Raw genomic sequence first — 23,336 nt, 5'->3', positions numbered from 1 at the left:
CTGTAATGAGCGGGGAATAGCCAAATGCCAGTTTAATGTCATCACCATATTGCCGAGTTCATCTGTTGGCAGTGCGATGGTTTGCAAAAGAAGGAAATAAGTTTGGCAGTTTAAAATTAATTTCATTGTTTCTCAGTTGTCATCAGCCGTTTTTCGCGCAAGTTTGCGTTTTTCTATGTACTGTTCACAAATGACCCATTCCAAGCCAACGAAAACTTCACGTCAAGAAAAAAAAGCCTAACAGACCTAAATAATATTCTCGTTAACTCTCTCGTTAAGAGTCAAAAATTTCTTTTCAAACTGGATAGCCGTTTTTCCTCTTTCGATAAAAGTTAGATGACCGAAATGTAAACATTACCAAATACACGAAGATTAATGTCAATGTTGGAAAAAAAAGATTGTCGATACAAACTTGTCAATGTAAGTTCTTTTGGTAACAAATTACGAATATGTAGGATACAAAAAAATAAATCGTGTATCTTCTAAAAATAATTAAAGTACTCCAAATATGCTGTCGCCTTCGTCGCCATGCAGTTGACAGAGAGCACTTTTGGAAAAACCAGTCATCTTTAGACATAAAAATATATTCCACATGGCGACGCGACACTGATGCGGAAAGGACGATAATATTTTCAAGAAGAAAGTAGAGCGAAAAGCTGCTTGTTTGACAAGCAGGCTTGTGTTCTTTTTGCAGCGATGGTCCAGTACGGTCAATAAAGTGGTGGGCCATTTAGTAGGTTAGCCCGTCATTCAGTCAAAGTCAGATAGACAGCCTTTCAGACCGTATGTCAAACAGTCGGTCAGACCATCGATCTGTCAGTCAGTCAGTCAGTCAGTCAGACTGTCAGACAGTCAGACAGTCAGACAGTCAGACAGTCAGACAATCATACCGTCAGACCATCCGACCGTCCGACAGTCCGAAACTCCAACAGTCTGACATTCAGTTAATCAGAACATTAGTCGGTCATTTCAGTGATTCAGTCAGTCTGCCAATCAGTCATTTCCGACCATACAAATGACTTTAAAGTTACCCAGCACTTTAATCCCAATCTATACAATAGACAATACATCATTGTATAAATATTCTTTGCTAGACCTATTAGGTTTTGACAATCTTGACAAAAGTATCAAGTAATCACCGAGTGCAATTACTCATCGTAAGAACCAGTCCAAAGATGACGGATACTTCAGTGATGAATACAATTTTGACATAAACACAGTGGAAATCTCAAAAACTATGAATTCCTGATGGACTAGTCTGCGTGATTTTCCTGCTGATATATAGAAACTGGCTAATACACAGAGATAACGGTTGATATATTAAAAGCATGCTAAAAGCACTATCCACTAGCTGGTTTGGTATATATATATATAGTAGGCGTAGTAATACATGACTGAAACAGATGCGTTCTTAACATCTCATCAAGATGCACGTGTCATCTTCGTTCGGTCATTGTAGTGTCTTCAGCCCCTGCAGTGTATAAAATAAGACCATGATTAGCGTCTTGAAGTGCTAGACAGTTCCTAGTGTTTCTTTGTTATATGGGCTCATATTTTTTCACTTGGACCTGTTAATCTCGTTTATTGATTGTTTTTTTGTTTCAATTTCTTTCGAGATTGTGGTGTTTTACTATGCATAAATTTACTAAAGGCCCTGGGATAAGAAAGAGAAAAAGGAAACAGGGTGACTTATTTGCAAGATTATTATGTTAAACCCTTTCCCCAATGTGTGCATCTATTCATCTGTGGTCAAAACATTGGAGACTGATTGCTAAGAGCGGCTATAGATTTTGTAGACTTTAAAGTCATAATTGTGGAAGCACTAACAAGCGCTGCAATGGTTACCGCACCGGCTTTCCAACACGTTTTTGTATCATGTTGGGTCATGATGTCCTCCGACTTCTCTCTGAATGGAGCTGTGCATTTCGTGTAACAAGGCGTTCAAATGTTCTCACTCTTACCTAAGTAAATATGTCTACGCCTCGCAGACAGTAAGACCATTGTTGTTGAGTTCCTGACTGTCCCCATTACACAGGAATCCATTTTTCTGTTTAGGATCATCGGGAAGGGCCTTGTTAATGTCTCCCACAGTGGCGGGGTCCTCGAGCCCAATATCCCTGCAGTGGACCTCAATTCCTAATCCCTGCCTTGGGTACCGCTGGCAGATCTCCCGATATTCTCCCAGCCTCTTGTCAAGGAGCTCGTACGGCATTTCGTTAATGTAGCCACATTTTCCTAGGCCTTTAGGAACAGGTGCGACCAGGTTGCCAGCTCTCTTCTCGATCACGCTCTTCTGGGCTTTGTACACTATCTCCGAGTTTTTCATGATTGGATGCCATAGAGATAGTTCCAGGACGCTTATTAGGTTCAAAATGCGATTCATCTCATGCTCTGTGATCCAGTTGTTGCAGAAAGAAAGGTAAGCACCAAACCCCATTCCGGTCGCTACGGCATGACCGTGGAGCATTCCCGCAGGCAGCTCGTAACCAGGACTCCAAGTGTGGCCGTACGCGTGTGGTCGGCACTGGTGTGCTTCCCATGTATTGCCATACTCGGATCTCATGTAACTGCAATGGAAACAAATAAATAAATTACTATGGGTAGTTATGTAACGAGGTCCTTGTTTTAACAAGGACCTTATTAAAATAACAAGGACAAGCTATAAGGATCTGCTCGTTTTAAAATCAAAACTATAATCGTCCAGTTCGCTTCAGACGAGAAGATTAAGATTAAGAAGATTTACAAAAAGAGGGCCTAATATTCCGAGCCTTATAGTTCCTTCGTAAACCCTCTCACTACTTTCTGTGTCTCTTTATTCAACTTTATTTCTTTGTTATATATTAGGGTTTCATCTTATTTTTCCTTTATGCCGGCCACGTTAAATAAACTGAAACTAAAACAAAAAGCTTCATGGGTAACAAATGAGTTCTATAAACTGGGTCAAGTTGTTCTTTAGCTAAAGGGCATTTGGTTTATAGAGTATTACATTTTCGTTGACTAACAAGCCAATCGCAATTACTTCACATACCTTTCAAGAGCTTTGCCGATGATGAGATCGCAGACACTTTGAAAAGCCTTCTTGTCCCCCTGGAAATCTTGCATCTCTAGGCCAAACTTGGTACACAAAACATTGCTAGCTTCTTTCTCCAGTAGGTAGAAGAGTTCCTCGTCCTTAACCACTGCTATCTTGACGATCTCAGCAATGCCATGCCGAACGCAGCCGCGATTTTGGGTGCGAAAAAAGCTTCTGTCAGTTATCGTCAGAATCGGGGGATGGTACGACCCGAACAGGTTTTTGAAACCGAATCCGTCACAACCAGTGCGAGGCGACAGTCCAGCATCGATGCCAGCCATGATGCTTGTGGACAGCATGATGTAAGGTGTGTCACGATGGTACAACGAGGTGGCACAGCCAATGACGTCGTGTATGACGCCTCCACCGACAACAAGAACAGGTTCATTTCTCGTCACCTTCAGCTTCATTAGTTCGACCAAGATCTGCTGCACTGTTTTTATGTCTTTGTCGACTTCACCCGAAGGGACGACCAACTTCTGCAGCTTGATGCAGTTCTCGTCGAAATAGGTCTGAATTGCTTCGCCGTAGAGTTCATCGACAACATTGTCCACAAGTGCTACACATCTGTGATGAAAAGAAAAGTTAATAAGGCTCTTGAAAGGTTTACGAGAGGGCCTTCAGTGAGAGGGTTCTAAAACCCTTTCCTCTTTCCTAACTACTGAGTAGAAGCATACTTTATTTTGGAGGCATAGGAGCCCTACATCGACAATGGAACCACGCCTTACGGTCATCCCGCTAATACGGTCACCTCGTTAATGCGATCACCTCTTTTTGTCCCGGCGGAAAAGCCATACATTTTCTTATTAAAAAAAAAAAACCGTTAATGCGGCAAACGGCCACATTCTGAAATCTCAACCTGTATAATCCTTTATAATTTCACCCAGTTTATACGGCACTCGAACCAATTATGTTCATCTTTTCATTGTTAATATTTTACCCAATGATTCAAGTTTTCATTTTTTTAGCTTCGTCTGCATTCCGGATGCTTGTTAAAGAACAGTTCTTTAGGGGTGCTATTGTGATAAATCTGTTGAAGACGTCACTCAATTTATACCAGTCATGAAGTTTGACCCTACCCCGTTAACATGGCCAAATTTTCATGGCCCGTTGGTGACCGTATTAACGGGGTTCTACTGCTGAATTTGCTACGTTCCCTTACCTTCCAAGAGACTGATACACGATTCTCAGCTCTGGGTTGGTTGGGTTCAACACATCGTTAACAATCTTGGCTGTCGTCGTCCGAGTATATCTCATAGTGCACTCTACCAGAGATGCGTCTGGTTTTGCCAGGACTTCTCCGTCACATCTGCGGTAAATGGATGTAGGGTAAACAGCGTGTGGATCCACCTTCAACAGATGTTCTGCATTCTCCAAGTAGCATTCTGGGCATCCTATATCTTGGAGTAAACGGCGCACTGGCATTTTGCCGGTTGCAGAGGCGGTGAACTTCTTGACGATTTGATTCCATTTGGAAATTGCCTCGGCATTGGTATCAGTTCTGCAAAAAGTAACAAGAAAAGTCAACTGTTCAATAGACCAATTCGTGAATTGACAGGCGCATTAACACAAGACTTGTGTTGAGTATATACATGTCGTTCAGAGACATTTTTTAAATTGTATACTTAGGTAATATGCAAAACAACAACAACATCGAAAAGCGCTTAACTTTTAACATAGAAGGTCGATCATCTAGTCATTACTGTATTGACCTTTTTAACTTTTTGACAGTTTATTTACAAAATATATCTTGAAACGTAACATCGGTTTGATTTCATAGCCACAATGGCTTTTTCTTTTGTGCAGGGATTTTAGTCCTGCTTTGGAAAGTTAACTATGCAGAACGCTATAAAATTAAGTGACGAATTCCAGAAATTTCGGGATCAACGGCGAACGTTTGCAACGTTACTCTACAGTCAAAGAAACGAGTGAATCTATCAATGGCAACATGTGGGCATTCTCATTTAGGGCATTAATAAAGGAAAATTTATATATTTGTTTACCTTGGTACCAAACTAGCAAGTTGCTGTATTACAGCGGACGTTGGTTGATTGTAAAAATACTTCAATTTCCTGATTAGCAGGAGCAACTCTAGATCACTGCTGAAAGAGCTTGCCAGCTCTTTGGAGAACACATCTAAGCGAGATAAGCGGATGAGAAAGTCGCTGATAATAGGATGAGCGAAGATTCTCCGGGCGAGTTCATCCACAGTTACTGTAGAGTCATCCGGAAACTCCCAGGGAAGTTGTCCAAGAGAGTTGACCGCCTCGTATACTGCATTCTGAAAACGGAGAAATGTGAAGAAGTTAATTTGCCACGGTTTTTTCTTAAATGTCTCGACGCACATATAGGAGGAAAGAAATCTTTGTTCTTATCTGAAGTAGATAAGTCAAGTTAACTTAAGACTGAGAAACGTGGGAATTTAGCTAGTTGAGGGCGGCCAAATTGTCAGCGTTTTACACTCAACTTAGTATTCATCACTCTATGACCGGCCTTTTCCCTTTTGAAGAAAAGTTCAGCTAGTCGAAAACTTGGCATTTAGACGAGCCAACGAAAGCGTATGCATGCTACAATGCTAAAAGGCATTTCCTTGATGATTTACGGTGTTTCAGGGCAGAAAAATTGAGAAAGCATGGCCACATGTTTCTTACACACTGACAGAACATGGACTTTGATCAAGCAAGGACTGAAAAATCGGGCGCGACCTGCACCTTTTGCAAGGTTCTTGATATTGCCCACACGAAACAATAGATAAAGAACTTGAACAAAGCCCCTACTATAAGAAGAACAAAAGTGCAGATCAACAAGAGGGGATCAAGATTGAGGGTTTATAGTTCTGCAGATCAACCGAAAGATGCGAGTACTCATATAGAGTGGTTTTCACTGAATTGAGTATCTTAAAACCGAAAAAAAAAATTATTCACCAGTTAAACTACTCAGCCAATCTCGAACCGTACATGGTAAAACCAAAACCGAAACCAAAGGAATTGTCTAATTGCTTTCGACACTCAATTGAAAACCGCTCTAATACCTTTAATTCGTTTCGCGCGTTGTATGCTTTTGTTTGACAATGTCTTTGCTGGACAACTTTTGTTTTCATGGTACTTTTCAGGTAGTGCGTATTGGAACACGCGGGATGATGGTTCTCTGGCTGCAATATATTAATTCAGTTGGGTTGTACGACTATTTATTAGTATCCTACCTTTTCATTTTCAGTTGCAGTCTCAGTACCATTCATCTCTATGTCTTTGTTGCCCATCTTTAGAGACATATTCCTCAACTTCACACAAATGTCTTGGTTGGCTCCAACAGTTAGCTTGATGATTACCAACCTGCGTTGAATATTATGATATATGCGATCGATTTCAGCACAACAACCAAGTAATCCCTTTGCTGTTTCATAGACTGTTTGCTTACTTTGACTACATGGACTCGTTGTAGGTAAAATGCCAAACAATATTAGGCGGGAATGTTCTCTCTGAGGAAAAAGTGTATTGTGACATTGAAAATGGGGTCTTAGTCTTTGTTTTTACCTAAACATGACTTTGGCAGTAGGGGCCACTCTTATCTCCCCGGAAACTCTATCTTCTTATTGATTCGATAAAACCATTATTGAAAGAGACGGTAACTCGCTTAAATTGATTATTCCAGCGGTTTGGTGAATTCGCTTCTCGAGTGACAACGAGACTAGTTGCCTTTTTCATGATTGCAGCGCAGTCAATCAACCATTGCAATGATGGCGACATCGTTGATTGCTCAACCTTAATTCGCTTCATGTATAACCATTGTAATAGTAAATTAAAACACAATTTGAATTTAAGGTATGCTTAACGCCCATGGTTGTCAGATCAATCAACGAGATGCTATATGGCTTGTGCGTTCCGGGTAGCTGGATCCGGATCAGAATTTATGATCCAAGATCCCTCGGATCATGGCACATCACAGAAATAGATGAATCCTTGCCCAGGGTGGAATTATCAACTCCTTTGATGCACCCATGCATGCACCAATGTCTGAGTGACCCGAGTGAGTGAGGTCATTTCACTGGTTAAAGATAACGCAGCAATATCTATTGAGCAATACTTTCATTTGGTGATGTCAATTGGCCTTTCAAGTGCTGATTGTTAAGTGCAGAGAAAGACTTAGCATAAATTGACCTAACTTTTTTGATCACAAAATCCCGTATGCAAATGCTACCGCGTCGAGTCAACCACAACCCTTATTGCTACACAAACATGCCGTACCGCGTCTATGTACTACGTTACATTCGTTTTCAGTTTACACGTCTCGGAACTTCTTCTATCCACTGTAAAGTTTGTATCAGTTAACTCCTTGGATTAATCAATCGCTGTAATAGTGTACAAAGGCTTTTTGTTAAAAACTTCAATTGCATTTTCTGTGTTGTCTCTCTCATACTTGAAAATTTAATTTTCAACAAATTTTTCCAATTTTAGACCCTCTCAAAGTTTGAAGAAACTGAAAAACCCTCTGTCTGCCAGTTTGCTTTGCGCACCTATTAGGCTGGGGTTTTTGTTTGGCATCACTGGGAAACCGTACACGTTTCGAACTGTGTCAGAAGGCCTCAGAAATCATTTGTCCTGCAAGCCAGCCTGTAGTTAAAATATCCATTTAGGGATATATTTTCGAAAAATCTTGAACAGAAAAGATATTTTTTTAACTGAAGCTTAGCGATATTTCGACATAGAGATAATCCGCCGCATTGTTGTGTACATTTCTAAAATGTATTCTTTGAGACGAAACAAAGGCCAAACAGTTTTATGCCGTTAAGAACTCAGCCACGTTGCTGTGTACATTTCGAAAACGCATTTTGTAAGATGAAACAAAGGCAAAACAGATTCCTCTGTAGCTACCTACGATTAGATGAAACCGAATTTCAAAAGTACCCTCGGTTGCCGAGGAGATTGTTTCGATTTAATCATCGATTTTCGTTCTCATTGCTCATGCAGAATTAAGTAGTCTAAGTAGATACAAGTAGATGCTTCCAATATCGAGTCGAACTTCTCGAGGTAACGTCTGTCAGGTTCATGTTAGTAAGAAGTGCTATCTTTGCTGATAATTAAGAAAACTATTTATTTCAATAAGAGCAAAATAAAAACTCTCGGAAAGAATTGAATGGGCAGCCCTACGTGATCAATAATCGACACTGAAAAATCCACTGGAGTTCTACATGTAAACCGCATAATTGTACAAATCGAACACGAATCAGGGATGCTCTACTGGCATTATTGTCAATGCGCATTGTTGGTTTGAACAGAACGTTTAGCACCCCTAATTCAGACGATTCGTATGGGACCGAACTGTTTCATGTCTAAAAGTATAAATTGGCATGTTTTGACTGTTGCTTTCTGTTTGTCATTTGTTGTCTGATCGCATCTCTGCCTGATTTGAAGCGATTTCATCGAGTTGGAGCTTCTAATCTACTACTACATTTGAAAGTCAATTCCATCTTTTTTACTTGCTTTTAAAGCAGTTATTAAACTAATAAAGCACTTTTTACGGACATAAACCTGACAGAAGTTACTTTGAGACGTTCATCTTGATATGGGAAGCATCTAATTCTGCACGAGTAACGACACCTCATTAAACGGAGGAATTTTTCCTTGAAATTCGGACTCATCTAATTGCAGATGAACACGAAGTGGCCTGGGTAGCTGGCGGTTCAGTCAGTGGGTAGAGCGCGCGAGCCAGCCACGAACCGAAGGAAAAGAGCGCGCGAGCCAGCCATCGCTGAACTTCAGCCAAAATTAAATCTCTTCTCTGCAAGATTTTCAGAAAATAAAGCCCTAATACAGAGATATCTTAGCTCCAAGAGATAATTCGTGTCGTTCTCTGCAACAGTGGCTGGATGAAAGATTATTTCGCAGGCCTTCTGATGCAGGGCGATGCTTGGAGGTTCCAGCTTATTAACATCATCACTTGAAAGAACTGCTCAAAAGATATTGTTGTGTAATCTGACCCGCGAATAACCTCAAAATGATTTCTAACTTAAGGGAGGTGAGCATTATATTTGGAAAGATCCGGCCGTGGTTAGGATTTTTGATCCAAGATCAGTGGGATCATGGTGCGTCAAAGGAGTCAGTATAAATCCACTCAGGGCAAGGATTCATGAGTTCCTCTGAGGTACCATGATCCGAGTGATCCCTGATGGACCCAATCCGGATCTTGTCATAGAAACGCACAAGCAGACTGCCTCGTGCCCAGTAGTCTGCGCCATAGGGAACGAACTAAACACTAAACCGCGAAAAGAAAACCGCGGGAAAAAACAAAACCGGTTAATAAAACCGCTCGCGCTCCAGGCTCGGCTCACTTCTATCGCCGATCGCGCTCCAGGTTCGGCTCTCTTTTAGTCGCCTGGAAAAGCTTGTGAAGGGAAGGAGGCCGGATCAGACAAAGGACGCTAGTCATACGTTAAATTCAAATTATGCTTTTATTAATACAATGGTAAAACAGCTAATTCAGGTTGAGCAGTCAACCGTCTCACGTAATGGTACATCGATTACGCTGCAAGGCAACTTGGCTTGATGCCACCGTTGGAGTGAATTCATCAAACAGCCGGAAAAATCAATTTGAGCGAGACACCTTCTCTTGTAGTGACTTTATCGAATTTGTAAGAAGAGAAGGAGTTACGTGCGAGATTTGAAAGGCCATTCTCTACAAAGTCATAGGTACAAACAATGATTAAGGCTCCATTTTCGATGTCACTATACGCCTGTTCCTCGAAGGGAGTATTCTCGCCTAGCAACGCCTGGTCTAGCACTTTACCACGCGACGAAATCAGTCAACCGCCTCAACGAAAACTGGGAACCAGAAAATTTGCGCAAATAAAGTAAAAAAAAAAAAAAAAGTCGGAGACGCCGTGAAGGCTGTCAAGTGACAACTTGTTCGTGGCAATATGTAAATTATTCTATTGGCAATATGACTGCACAATTTTATATACTGACGGAAATCGGAAAGGGTTGCATAATCTACGTTCCAACACAAAGCTATCGATCGACAAAGATGTGAAAAATATTATTTCTTTGCCACATGATTTTCACGACAAGTAAGCGCCAAAACGACCAAAAAGCTTATTTAGGGAGGGCCTGGCAAAGAGCTAATCCAAATCGCCTTGAAAAGGGAAAGGAGTTGCATAACTTTGGTTCTAACTCAATGCTATCGCGCGAGAAAGGTGTGAAAACATTGTTCTTGTACAACTGTACAACAAATGTACGCCAAAACTCACAGAAATAGATGGTTATTTAGGGAGGGCCTCGCAAGAACCAACCCAAACCATGTAAGAAAGGGAAAGGGTTACATAAACTAGGTTCCAATATCGTACGGCGGACAGAAGATTGAAAAATTATATTCAGCTGAATGGTTACACGCTAATGGCCCATAGACCAAACGTTAGTCGTCGGTTTTATTATTATTATTATTTTTTATTTTAATGAAAACTACGCCGTCCTAGTTGGGTGTTGTCTAAAGCTTTCGACATGTTACTGCAGTGTTATGCAATGATACTGAATATTTTTTGCCGCTGATTGTCCTGATAAAAAAAGGGAAAATAATTCATAAAGTAAAGTTTGTAATTACCTTCTTCCAGGTGATTATCGTTCTTAAATAGCTGCTCTTCCGATCGGTGCCTACAGACGTGTACGTGTAGGACCTAGGCTTGTGCAGAGGTCTGAAGACTTGCGAAGGTCGTGTTTCACTGCAGCGAGCTGAGTGCAAATGAAGCGATATTTCTCGAAACGGCTATATGTAATTTAATTCTCATCGGATCATTGAAGCAACTGACGCATTTTAATGAACATTTGATTCTCATGCAAATCAAACTCATTTTCATAAGAAGAGCTTTACACCGGGGCAACAGAGGAACAGAGAGACCACTTGTCAAACTTGTTTAACCGGTTCCGGCCGGCTAACGTCCACGTGAAACTTCAGTCCTCTTCTCTGGCGGCCTGCTCCCGAAAAAAAAGGCTAACATTTATGCTGTCAGGTCTCGTCATTGCAGCCGTTTAGTTCAGCCATGTAGAATGTAAAACAAGATTCTGTCCATGCTATCCAGTTTTAGATCGCTGAATAAAGGATTGAAAGGTACAAACTTGTTTTTTCTAGTAAACTGGCTCAAAAACGTGAGTTTCTAACCGACAGCGTGCCATCGATTGCATAACGATAGTCATTTGCATTTTCAGAGATAAGTGCTCTGGCAAAACTCTTCACATGAAGAAGAGCTTGATTTGCATGAAAATATATATCTGAATGGTCTCACACCAAGACTCTTTTTTGATATTAGGACAACCCGAAATGGTCTTTTCACGGTCTAAGGCAAATACTCTTCTATTAAGTACTTGCTTCGTTTTAATTTAAATAAAGCCATTTATTACACAAGATGCGCGCTTCGGATCGCTTCTGACGGGTCTAGAACTCATTGAAGATCTTATATACTCACGCTAGCGGTAGATGGTCATGGATTCGGCAAAGGACGAGGCTTGAAACAAGTCGCATCAACAAGAAGTTTTAATTGGTAAATAACTCCTTGTCCAAGCGAAGAACGCCTGTAACGAACGTAACAACGGTCTACCCGGGAGTCTATCAGCCTAGCTAGCATGCTGATAAAGGAGTTACAGCTGAGTAACTTTAACTCTCTTGAATGAATTTGATAAGCCAGGGTCTGAAGAAGAAGATGAAGAAAGAGTGGAAATCAAAAGATAAATGGCGAGATGAGAGGTCCGAAAACGGGTCGTTCTTTTGCAAAACAATAAATCTATCATTTGACGGCTCTGCCGAGGAACACAATAGCGGGTTGTTAGTGAACGTGTCACGTCATAACGACTGGTTATACAAGAATATATCGTGCAATCCTGTAATTATTATCGGGAGTTATATCGGTTACTGCCCGCCTCGTGAATACCCCAGTTGAAGTCAGAAGGTTCGGTAACAGTTTTCAAACTGTATATCTTGATCATCGAAGATCAGATATTATATGTAAATTTATCAAAATAAACATTTACAGTTATTCACAGACAAAAACTGTAAATACTAATGAGCAGCGCACAGCCGGGGAAGGTACTCCCGTCAATTTAGAATAGGTGTGTGCTGCAAAGGGTCTTAAACGCTGACTCTATCAAGGAGAAAGCAAACTAAATTGATACCATATTTAAGGCTCAAACCCGAAAATGACACCCTGTTGAAGGGTAAAACATAAACTAAAAATGACGTGAACGGGTAAGCTTTATTTCGTTTCTGTAACATTGGAAATTAACCATCAAGCGAAAAATTTGTTTTTCGTTTAGCTGCGCATTTATGCACTGCAATTTTCGCTGATACAAGGAAGGACCGCACCGGGAGCACAATGCCAACAAGGGCCGAAATGATACCCTATTTATAAGGATCGAGAATCTTAAAAAACATACCACATACCTATGTCGCCCATATATTGGATGATATTTAGACAAAACAATTCAGGTTTATTCAAGAAAATAATAGATCTGTCGTTATACGCGTTGGAAGCAAGAAAAACTCTTGATTTTCTTACGTGCGAAAAAACAAAGAAACAAAATATCGGAGTAAAATCCAGCCTCCACATTTAACAATTTATTTCACAGACTGTTCAGACTGTTTCAACATTTACAGACATTTCAACTTTATAACGGCCTGTGGGGCATAGTCCGTTTCGTAATTACAAAATTCAGCATTTGAATATTACAGTCATAACCGCTGTAATTTATCAAAAATTCCATTCAAGTTTCAAATATTCACTATTTCCATTGTCAACTGAGTGATAACCTTAAAAAGATTATTCACTAGGTAGTAGAGGGTCCACAATAGGGTTCTCAGATCACGCTTTCCCGCCCATTTTTTCCTGTTAATCCCGCCATCCCGCCCTTCAGTTGCCTGGAAATGCCGATCCCGCCTACTTTTTACGTTTCTGCGTTAAATTATTAGTTTGCTGAATTAATAATTAATTTAATAATTAACACAGAAACTTTTTAAAAATAGATATCACATAAAAGATCACAAAAGGATTCAATGGGTAGAAGATAAGTAAGCACAAATGATTATAGCGTTTCTTTCTGTAAACTGTTTACTGTTTTGTTTTCTTTTGTCCGCGTATCAATGAAAGAAAAATATTTTTCTTTCCCATATTCAAGATATGGCCCGTTAACACACTTGTCAGTTTCTTTAAAAGCTGTCAGCGTATTCACTTTCCTTGAAATCTGGGCTTAGAGCTTTTCTTTCCGAATGAAGGCATTGCCGCTCGCACATCCATTTCGTAATATATGGCGACGCAATTTATAACGCCTCATACTTCGTTTGGTGAATCACTATCACCGCCATCCAATGTGGCCATCCTGGCCAAAACAGGACAAGCGCTCTAGAAAAGGTCGAAAGACTAGAAAAACTAGAAAGGATCGGGGGTTCGAGATTGCATACGCAAGCGTCGAAGATGTGGGAAATGGACAGAGGTTATTGATGTCGGAGGATCGCAGTAGGACTCAAAGACTTCATACAGCCTCATGATACTAACTTAGTCAAGCGATAATTGATACGTTTGACAGAACCTGACAGGTTACAGAGCCGTTGCTATACATTACTTGAAACCTGACACAGCTATACGCACAAAAGGTTCATTTCTGCCAGCTTGCGGTTTTTGCGCTGGTCAATATTATGAGGTCAAGTAAGAATTAAAATCCTGTATCCTGCGCTGTTCCACTTGCGAATCCCGCATCCCAACCCCATAAAAACACGAAATCCCGGTCCCGCTCGTAATTGTAATTCCCGCTTCCCGCCCCTGTTTAGCTCAAATCCCGAATATCATGGCGAAAATAAGCCAAATCCCGCATCCCGCCAAACCTATTGGGGACCTATTTGGGCTAATCGGAGGGAAAGGCTGCACTTCGTGTAGCCTGAATAGCGCTGCGGCCAGCCTGAATATCACTTAGGTTAGCCAAAATAACGCTCTGGTTAGCCTGTTTACGGTTGGTTACCTCTCGATAATGGAAATGCCAACTTAACACAGTTAAAAAATCTGCATTCTGCAGTCTACCCGCAGTGAACATGCGCATTTTACTACTGTTCTGCAGTCTGCGTTTCAGTACACGGACCGTATCCTAAATTGTTGAGTTGATTGAAATTTGACTCCGGGAGTAAAACGAAACCGCCACATGCGTTTATCTGATTGGAGGAGTGCTGTCGAATGAAAGCTGGTTTCCATTAGGGCATAAACAGGAGCAGCGTGCCGGAATAGAATGTCCGAAACAAATATATATCACGGTTTTTGGTGCTAATATTGCTACATTTATGATTCAGAGACAAAGAAGAACAGTACAAAACATTCAGTTCGAGCCTTGTAGTATTTTAAACAAGACAAGTTTAATTTAGCCGTCCTTTTGTGTCGGCGCAAATACAATTGATAGATCAGATAGATAAAACACAAAGCATCGCTAAAGGACCGTAAAGGCGAAGACAATAAATGCTCGTCGTGGGCTCCTATTGAATGAATGAATGAATGAATGAATAGTTCACTGTGCGATAATAGTGAAGATATCAATGGCGCCACCTGTATTATTACTCTGACCATGCTCTGACAACCTATGATCGTGGGTCGTTTTGATCAAGCGTGAAATTTCGGCTTGATTTTCATTTTTGAATTGGTTGTTTGACGGATACGCGATATGCGATTCTATTAACTGCTGAAACAAAGAATTCTTTTGTTCCATGGACCGGAACTTTGATTTTGCAAACTACGATAAACATAATATATAGATTTAGGCCAGCCTAAAAGCGGAGCTCCTCAGTTATTTTTCGGAATGTTGTTACTAATGAAAATAATCCAACATGTATGAGGTAAATTGCGAATGATTTAATAGTTTCAGCCGGAACTAGTATTACTTCAGCAGATCGAGGTGCAAGATAGTGTGATTATGAAATATAGAGCCACGATTTCAAGGATTTCTGGGAAGCTACCAAAAATCTTGATCACATAACAGAACTGTCTTCTGTGCTTTTTGGTGGTATTTCTTGTTCTTTCCTACCTTATTCAGAAAGACAAGGCATTGTCATTAATCATTATATTCTTCCTTAGTTAACATGGGGACTCCCACACAAAAGAAGTTTACAGATTTTTTTTGTTGTGGGGACTGATTGAAATGCAGTGGTTACAATATACTCAGTCCCTGAATCTCTACCAAATGAAATCTCACAAAAATACCAAAACAGTATACATATGTGAAAAGTTGGAAAGTTTTGTTTTCTAACTTGTCCCCAAAGATACATTTAGCCATCTTCACTATTGTATGGAGTCTCCTCCTGCTGGAAGGGTTTGCAATAAGCAAAATCACCCTCGCATGAATGGTAATTACGATATATTTTTTTTTGCTGATCATGAATACTTGCATAGGCTTCTAATAATAATTTTATTATTCAATTTCAATGTGATTTGTTCTTTTTCTCGACTGGCATTGTGGACTACAAGAGCTGCGATTGGGTTCCATTGATTAATTTTGCTATGATTAAATTATACCAAGAATTATCAGTGAGCTAAGAGGAAGTTATATTATGTACATGTATTTTGTCTGCACTACACAACCAAATGCACTCAAAGGTTATGAGGCATGGGTACATTTGTCAGAAGAGCCCAGCATATCCAAGATATGTTTTGATTGACACATCAATTAAGATAATTTACAGCAAAATGGATAAAAAATACATCAATATCCTACATGCACCAAAGCCAGACATGGGGTTATAAGGCAATCGTTTAAACAACAGATTGAAATAATTTATAAATTAGAGAACACACTATTTCTACAACAGAATGGAACAAATTAACCTTATCGGACATTGCGAATGGCAAGGCTGTCTGTAGAATGTCACAAATTTCTCAACCCTTTCTTTCTACAAAAATGCTAATCCTGCAACTTTGCTTAAGACCCAGTTCTCCATTTCGTGTTGGCAAAATATCAATTTATGCCTTGTCCAATGCAGATTATCACAAAATTGATTTAAAAGCTCAATAAATATCATTTTAAAGCCAAAAAGCCAATTATTTAAATAAACCATGAGTAAATTATCTCTAAGAAAAACTGATTAAATTAACAGGCACTTAAAAATAATTAGTTAATATGTGTTTCTTAATAATGTAATGCAGTGTATCTGTCACAATGTTGCAGCTATGATATTACTACAAACAGGATGGGTTGCAGAACTGAACCTCCAAGTCAGTTTATGCAATGAACTTGGTGCAGAATTTATAATCCCATCAAGTTGTCTGTAAATACAGAGAAACCAAACAAAGCATTACAATCATAAGTAATGAATTACTAAACTCTTTTACATGTACTGTATGAACAGTGTATGTTCCATTAATATTGGGGATCTCTCAGAAGCTGCATCCATGATAAATTAATTTGTTCCCAGATGCATTTGTTTATAGAACTTTTCACAAATTAATATCTCTGTCATAACAGTGACCTCTGTGTTCTCCAACAATTAGCACACAAGAAAAATACACTCAGTAAGATATTGTTTACAATAAAAATCAATGCCTATAAGCAATCATAAGGACCTTAAATTTATATTACCTCAGAAATATCTCACCAGGCCATGGTTGCTTTGAAAATCTTTGATGTTTTAATACAGGCTCCCCATCTGTAACCTGTTCATATATTGACTGACAGGAACAGGCATGTAATTCCTTTCTTTGATATACAGTGTACTTCATTGTTAGCTGTTTACTGACTGTTAGTAGTGAATCAAATGCTAGGGGTTGGTACTCCAACTTTCACTGTGACAGGCTCTGCCCTGATAATACAAAGCAAACTTACATAACTGTTATGAACTTCGCCACTTGCTTTCGAGAGCAAATGCGATTTGCTTCAAACAAGCAACTGGAACATTGAGGGTTACAACAATGTGCACAGTCCCAATCACAGGGTCATCCAGGCTGTTTGGTTGTACATATAACTGTACAACTGTATATGAGTTCAGCTTCCAGAAGAAAATCAGAGTTTGTCAGGATAAATACTGATGTTCTTGCCTACTCAATGAATGAATGTGCAGTTCCAGAAGATATTCACACCCAACACCCATTCACGGCTAGTCTTTAGAAATTCCAAATTAAAGTATCAGGAATCAAGAGCTCTAATAGAGAAAAAACCTCCATGTGGGGTATGAATCTTTTCTTGAAGAAAACAATGTCTGAGAAATCATTAATTACAAAATAATGTTTAAGAAACATCTTACCTTTCAGAGAATTTTGTAATCTACACTGTCTGGCCAGTTCATATACATGTATTTGACAAGTTGACACTGGGCATGTTTGTAAATTTGTGCACTTCAACATCACATTACTATGTAGTAGCACTGGCCAACTAAAAACAAACAGCATAATTTGGTTAATTAATATACACTGTACATTATTAGGTTGAAATATTGGTGTAGATTGTTGCACATCAACAGATACAGAAACTATTTGCACCTGAATCATAATGAGTGAAAAATCGTGCATGAGACATTTGCATGTACATGTAACAGCCCTCCACCTCAGAACCATCACAGATATGATATGATATTTTTAAACTCTCTGAAATTTCAGATTATTCAAGATTAACATATGCACATACATCATCTGGGGCAACCCTAAAACACTGAATTTGGGAACTGAAATCCGGAATCCAGAATCCGGAACCAAAAACCAGAATCTGGAATCCAGATATTATGAATGATGATAGAAATAATTCACTTCAGCAATGTCTAATAAATAAATATGAGCAAAAATCATTTTGTTGTTATTTATTTTCTTGGCTTTACTTCAGCCACAGACTGTAATTGCTAAAAAATTATTGACTAGTTCTGAACAACCCTTAGCTATATATCTGGCCCCGTTGTTCAAAAGCTGCATAAAGCTATTCATTCGGTACATCACTATCCAGTCAGGGTTACTGATTTTTTGGGTGGATAGATTTACTCATAGCCTGTGAGCAGGCTCTAGTATCTGTCTCTATTGTCTGAGCAGGCTAAATAGGTGTCTAGTGTTTTTCTGCATTGGCATGTCACCAAGAGCCTTCATGCGGCTTTGCCAATCACACCCCCAGCCCAAACATGAGAGCCTGCTCATAGACTAAGTTACCCATCTTTTGTTCAAGCTGGCCCTGGTGAGAGCCCGGTTCTTGTCTAGATCAAATTGCTCTGAGAAGACTGGTGAGCAGCACATTAACAACAAGCTATTATAGGCTATTGCAGTGAGTTTCTGGCAGTCTTTTAGCATCTTTGAACAGCATGTGGTCTGATCTGTCAGCAAGTGAGAAGCAGACGGAAGTAAGTGTGCAACATTTCTACAAATTGTTTTAATATGATGGCCGCCAAGAATATGAAATGCTGATTTGTCACAGTATCAGTGTAGAAATTGTGTTAATCTGGAATTGGTCTTGTATCTGTTGGAAGAATCAAATTTCATATTTAGACCAGACGGGTTAGCCCTTGGACTTCGAAATTGGGGGGCGTGACCGTCAATGTACAGGGGGCTGCCACTGATGGATATCCTGTTCTCTATGACATTTTCTATCTTGTTCAGTATGTACTAGACATAAAGGATAAATTTATACTTCCGGTAAATTGAAGATCACTTATTAAACGAAATGGCAATTACCAGCAAGCTTATTTTAGACACTCTCGAGGTGCTTGGAATAAAATTAAGATGCACTTTACTGAGATTCTCATAATCATAGCCCTCACTAAAAATAACGGTTGCACAATTTCAACAGACGGGGAATTTTTGTTTCAAAAAAGGTCAAGTTTGAGGTCCTTTTTACTTGGCAGCTTACTTTTTACAGTCGAAAAGCTAAGCAAAACAATTTTCGCATACTTGAAGAACTTATTTTCTTTGATTTGCGGATTCCGGTTTCCAGTTTCTGGATTCTGGTTTTTGGTTCCAGATTCCGGATTCCGGTTTCTGGGTTTTAGGGTTGCCCCATATTTAACATATTGTTTGCTTCACATTCAGTTTACACATGGCTGTTATCCAGCATAGGCAGACTTATAAGTTTTCCTTCAAAAATATATTGCAACAACTATTGCATCTTTCGTTACCTATTCTTGTGATGAAATGACACAAAATTCAAGAACAAGAAGTCATAAGCATAAAACTAACTTACATGGTAGTGCTTACAGTTCCTCTTACCGTCTGCATATGCTGTCCATAAACTGATGCTGCCTGGACAATGTACTCATTATTTTTCTGATCACACCTTTTAAAATGTCACTGTTATATAATTTGTCCTGAAAAAGCAATACATGAAATGTTATGCCTTTGGCACTCACCAAATGCCTTTACAAGATGTATAATGTACACCATATCAACATTCACAATTCTCTTTACTTTCATTGTAACTCTTTTGTGTCATTTTCCCTCACTTGAAGACAGGACTTCCACATTAGGTTATAATTGCCTCTGGAATCTCTATGAATTCACAGGGAGTGATAACAATTAAATCATGACTAATTTTAGCAAAGGAGGCATTCAAATGTCAGATTTTAATGCTAAGTTTATACAGTAACTTTACATTACTCTTCGTACATATATATAACCTCTCAATTATTGCACCTATAGACAGAAGGTGTGCTGGGGGAAGAAATGTTCTAAACTCTCTGAACTTTTCCCCCTTATCTGTAATAGGATGACTATTATGAACTACAGTTTGTAACCAACACCAACATCAGGTTATGTATACACATGTATATTTGTTGTCGTCTGTAATCATAAAAAAATAAAAATTTAAAATCCCCCATAAAGTTCACACTCAATAACACTGCTACATGTAGCACTGTTACTGGAAATCAATTTAAGTGAAACTGTTAAAACAGCTCTGCCAAAATTTTTCCTAGCAGTTAAGGCAGGATAACAGAATATACATGTAGCACACAGCAAAGGCTAGAGATACACACATGTTAGTTATCAGTTAGGATTTAGTGAGCTTCTGTGCTGTAGGTATGGTGGAAAATAATAGATTATCAGAAATGAAGGTTCCTGAGACATTTTGACAGCACTGAGAGGAATTAATATATAAATTCACAAAAGAAGGAGAAGTTCTTGCCCTGTCCAGTTCTCTGTAATAAAAATATCATTTACATGAGTCATTTATAATATGTGGTTTGTGTTTAAAGCCGATATAATGCACACTCTGATTTGCCAATTCCAGTGCATTATTTACATTTACATAGTATACCTCGGTAAAACCATAAAACATTGCGTGGGACTAAAATAAAAAATATAAAAAATAAAAAGAAATGCCTAATTCATAACAATTTAAAATACTCAACACTAAAACGAATGTAATTCTTTACTTGAAAATTATTCTCCCGTAATGCCCATGGGCCAATTACAGGCAGGCTAAAAAGTCCTAACACAAAGTAAAAGGAAATTAAGAAAACTATTGCTTTTTTCCGGAAAATTGTAGCGACTGAAGACAATGATGGAACACTCTGAGAGTGCATTCTATCAACCTGATGAGATAAAATTTAAGGAGAATAGAGAATTCACAAAGTTATATCACAAACAAATTGGTACAGGACAGGAGAAAGGAAACTGTACAGCCAGGAAGAAACTGAAACTTTCTTCGACCAGCAAAAAAGTATGCATGCACAACAAAGAAAACAGTCAGTGACATTCATTTAATAAGTTAGTAAATAAAAAATTAGTGTGAAGAAGAGAGTAAAGAGAGAGAGAGAGTGGAGATAGGAGAGCACTCTCTCCAACTAAATTGTGTATATATGTATGTAAAAGTTCTTCTTATTACTGAGAAATGGTCAGGGCAAGAACTCCTATTACACTGTTCAATTTACCGAGTCAATTAGTACTATCTCACTTTTTTGGAACATTTCCATATTAAGTGTAAATACCGCATTGGGGAATAACCTCTTATTAACAAAATACAGTCCATGTACCCCCAACCAAAAGCAATGGCACAAATAACATGAAATAGCCAATCAAAATCAAAGCAGAGCTTCATTTGCAGACAGGATTGCCATGCATAATCGTCTACTCGACATTTTGGACTATATAAGCATTTCACCAAACCGAACTAATTGGACAGACAACAAAATAAAACGAGGAAATCTACATTATAAACACAAGATGCATATCACTACATCTGAGCTCGAGTATCAACAGCAAATCCCTTTTCAGTGAACGGTGACCGAATAAAAGAGAGGGTAAAGAAAATTCGTTTAAGCTTGCGGTGTTAAAGTTGAAAAATTATCCACGCTTAAATTTGAATATTACTGAGAGTCTGTATTTTTGCCGACGGCTTAATTTAGCTATGCAGTCATTTCATTGGCAGTAGCTTTACCAGTCTTCAACCAATTTAACCTCGGAATTCACAAAAGCATTTCGCCAAACCGAATAAATTGAACTAACAAAACGAGGAAATCTCCATACTTTGTAATCACAATATGCAAATATTCACATAGGAACAAAAGTAAATTTAGCAAATCCTGTTCGCTTCGGCTTAAAATGGTTTGTAGACCTTTCTTGGTTCAGTTTTCAACAACAGAAGAACAAATTTTAGCAGTCTACGAAGCGGCAGTGCTAACTAAATCAGAGAAAACTTCAAAACTCGCCCGGCCGTGTTTACAAGTACGATTTTGGTTAAGCTTATTTTTAGATGTGAGGTTATAAGCTTAAATTGACGACGAAAATCGATAGAAAACATAATTAATTTTGTTTACAACTTACAGCAACCTCCAAAGCGACCCACGTGTTATTGTTTAGAGACGAGCGAAATTAAAACGATGCAATTTTTAAAATCTCTTACAGCATGGCTTCAAATTAGGAAGACTTTTAATGGATTCCAATTGAAAATAAGCTTATATCGCCGAGGAAACTTGTTAATTTTCATACCAAACGCAACAACAAAAGTCACTTACCGCAAGTTGGCAATTCAGTTCGGCCAGAGTAAATCTTCCAGGCAGAAACTTGCAGCAAAAGTTGTGAAGACTAAACTGAAGTTATATTTTCGATAGATCAACGAATCAACCACTTCTTTCCGCTACGTTTAGTGTTTTGCAATTTCTCTAAAACACTCGGGTACGTTTGATTTCTCTAATGTTCATCACCTGACCAAATCAGGTGACTTTTGAATTTTCTTGCACGGCTGCACAGCATCACGTTCGCGCGAATTTTGAACTTGGCCATGGGGAGTTCGGCAGTCTTCTGAATCAATTTGTCGGGTACTTTCGCCTCCTTTCTATAGCCCTCGTTAGCTTTGGTTCACGCATTGTTCGGTATTATTTCACCTCCTTTCTCTAGCCCTTGACTAGCTATAATTCACGGCATTGTTCAGTACTGTTTCGCCTCCTTCCCCAGCGCTGGCCCGCTCAGTCTTTTTCGCGATATTCTTCGCTACTTCTTTGCCTGTTAATTCTTGCTTTCTGTCTTTTGCTTCAGCGCAACCCTGTCTTAAAAATATTAAATCAACCTCCGCTATCGTTTTTCTTTAAAAATCCCGCCAAGAAAAACGACATTCACCCGCTACCAACTGAGGGTGCATGTCTCTGTCAACCTATTAGCTGGAGTATGGCCGCCATCTTGCGCGACTCCGTCGTCGTCGCCGTCGTGCGTACGCGCCCACGAGCAATACCGCTAGCCATGATAACCATGAGAAAATCAATTCATGGGTTTCCTTTTCTCCCCTATATGGGTATGGGGCTCCGCCGGAGCTCCGCTATAATGTGCCCTGTACTGATGACACATTTATTAGACTAGACTGCTATCAGCCAGTTGTCCAATATAAGCAATCTGATACTGTTTGAAAAAGCAACTATACGATCTGTAGAATTTGACGGGCAGGAAAAGACCTGTTTTCGGTCCGTTTACGGTCCGCAAATTGCATCTCATTAAGGGGACTTTGATCATTTACACTTGTTACCTGAGCGAAAGGGTGAAACAGCGTGTCGATCCGCACGGTCTGCTACCTATTTCCCCCATTCGATCCTATTTACATCACCGCAGATCTAGATATTTTCACTTTTTAAAAAGGAAAGAGGGGGCCGGCTAACTTTAATAAACAGAGAACATGAGCGTGACTCCGATGCGAGTAAGTGACTACAAACAAAAGAATCGCCCTATTTCCCACGCCGGAAATAGAATTACACTATTTTTATAATGACATTATTTTCCATATAAGAATATTGGTTTTTCCGGCCCAGGCTGAATATTCTTAATTTTCCTGCCGATTTTAGGTTGAAAATGTTTTTATGAATA

General features: G+C 39.2%; 1 protein-coding gene and 1 long non-coding RNA gene across 4 annotated transcripts; both read right to left on the bottom strand.

Moving 5' to 3' along the window:
* Positions 1 to 1,016: 1,016 nt before the first annotated feature.
* LOC110044597 (uncharacterized) lies at positions 1,017 to 10,857 on the bottom strand. Its single transcript, XM_020750155.2, has 7 exons — positions 10,667 to 10,857; positions 6,276 to 6,405; positions 5,077 to 5,354; positions 4,236 to 4,574; positions 3,029 to 3,640; positions 1,962 to 2,567; positions 1,017 to 1,471 (listed from the first exon to the last, which is right to left on the bottom strand). The coding sequence occupies exons 2-6, from the start codon at positions 6,342 to 6,344 to the stop codon at positions 1,976 to 1,978; spliced, it is 1,890 nt and encodes a 629-aa protein (XP_020605814.1). The 5' UTR covers positions 6,345 to 6,405; positions 10,667 to 10,857; the 3' UTR covers positions 1,017 to 1,471; positions 1,962 to 1,975.
* Positions 10,858 to 14,919: 4,062 nt separating this feature from the next.
* On the bottom strand, positions 14,920 to 22,824 carry LOC149110858 (uncharacterized). Of its 3 annotated transcripts, none has more exons than XR_016207934.1 (4): positions 19,257 to 20,037; positions 17,321 to 17,448; positions 16,660 to 16,879; positions 14,920 to 16,346 (listed from the first exon to the last, which is right to left on the bottom strand). It is a non-coding gene; the product is annotated as an uncharacterized LOC149110858 (long non-coding RNA). The 3 variants fall into 3 exon arrangements; XR_016207933.1 differs by lacking the exon at positions 14,920 to 16,346 and adding an exon at positions 22,001 to 22,824 and having other exon boundaries at positions 16,700 to 16,879; positions 19,257 to 19,826; XR_016207932.1 differs by lacking the exon at positions 14,920 to 16,346 and having other exon boundaries at positions 16,700 to 16,879; positions 19,231 to 20,037.
* Between the last annotated feature and the right edge of the window lie 512 nt (positions 22,825 to 23,336).

Source organism: Orbicella faveolata, unplaced genomic scaffold, assembly GCF_042242905.1.
Source record: "Orbicella faveolata isolate gen_17 unplaced genomic scaffold, um_ofav_v1 contig_24, whole genome shotgun sequence".
NCBI lineage: Eukaryota > Metazoa > Cnidaria > Anthozoa > Scleractinia > Merulinidae > Orbicella > Orbicella faveolata.
Note: the sequence above shows the minus strand (reverse complement) of the source record. Positions and strands in the feature narration are given on the sequence as shown.

What these genes read in the sequence shown, in the direction of transcription:
- LOC110044597 (XM_020750155.2), bottom strand. Translation starts at nt 6,344, where the DNA reads ATGTCTCTAAAGATGGGCAACAAAGACATAGAGATGAATGGTACTGAG. An exon ending in CTGCAACTGAAAATGAAAAG is followed by an intron (nt 5,355 to 6,275) that starts GTAGGATACTAA and finishes CTCCGTTTTCAG; the next exon opens with AATGCAGTATACGAGGCGGT. An exon ending in GTGTATCAGTCTCTTGGAAG is followed by an intron (nt 3,641 to 4,235) that starts GTAAGGGAACGT and finishes TTTTCATCACAG; the next exon opens with ATGTGTAGCACTTGTGGACA.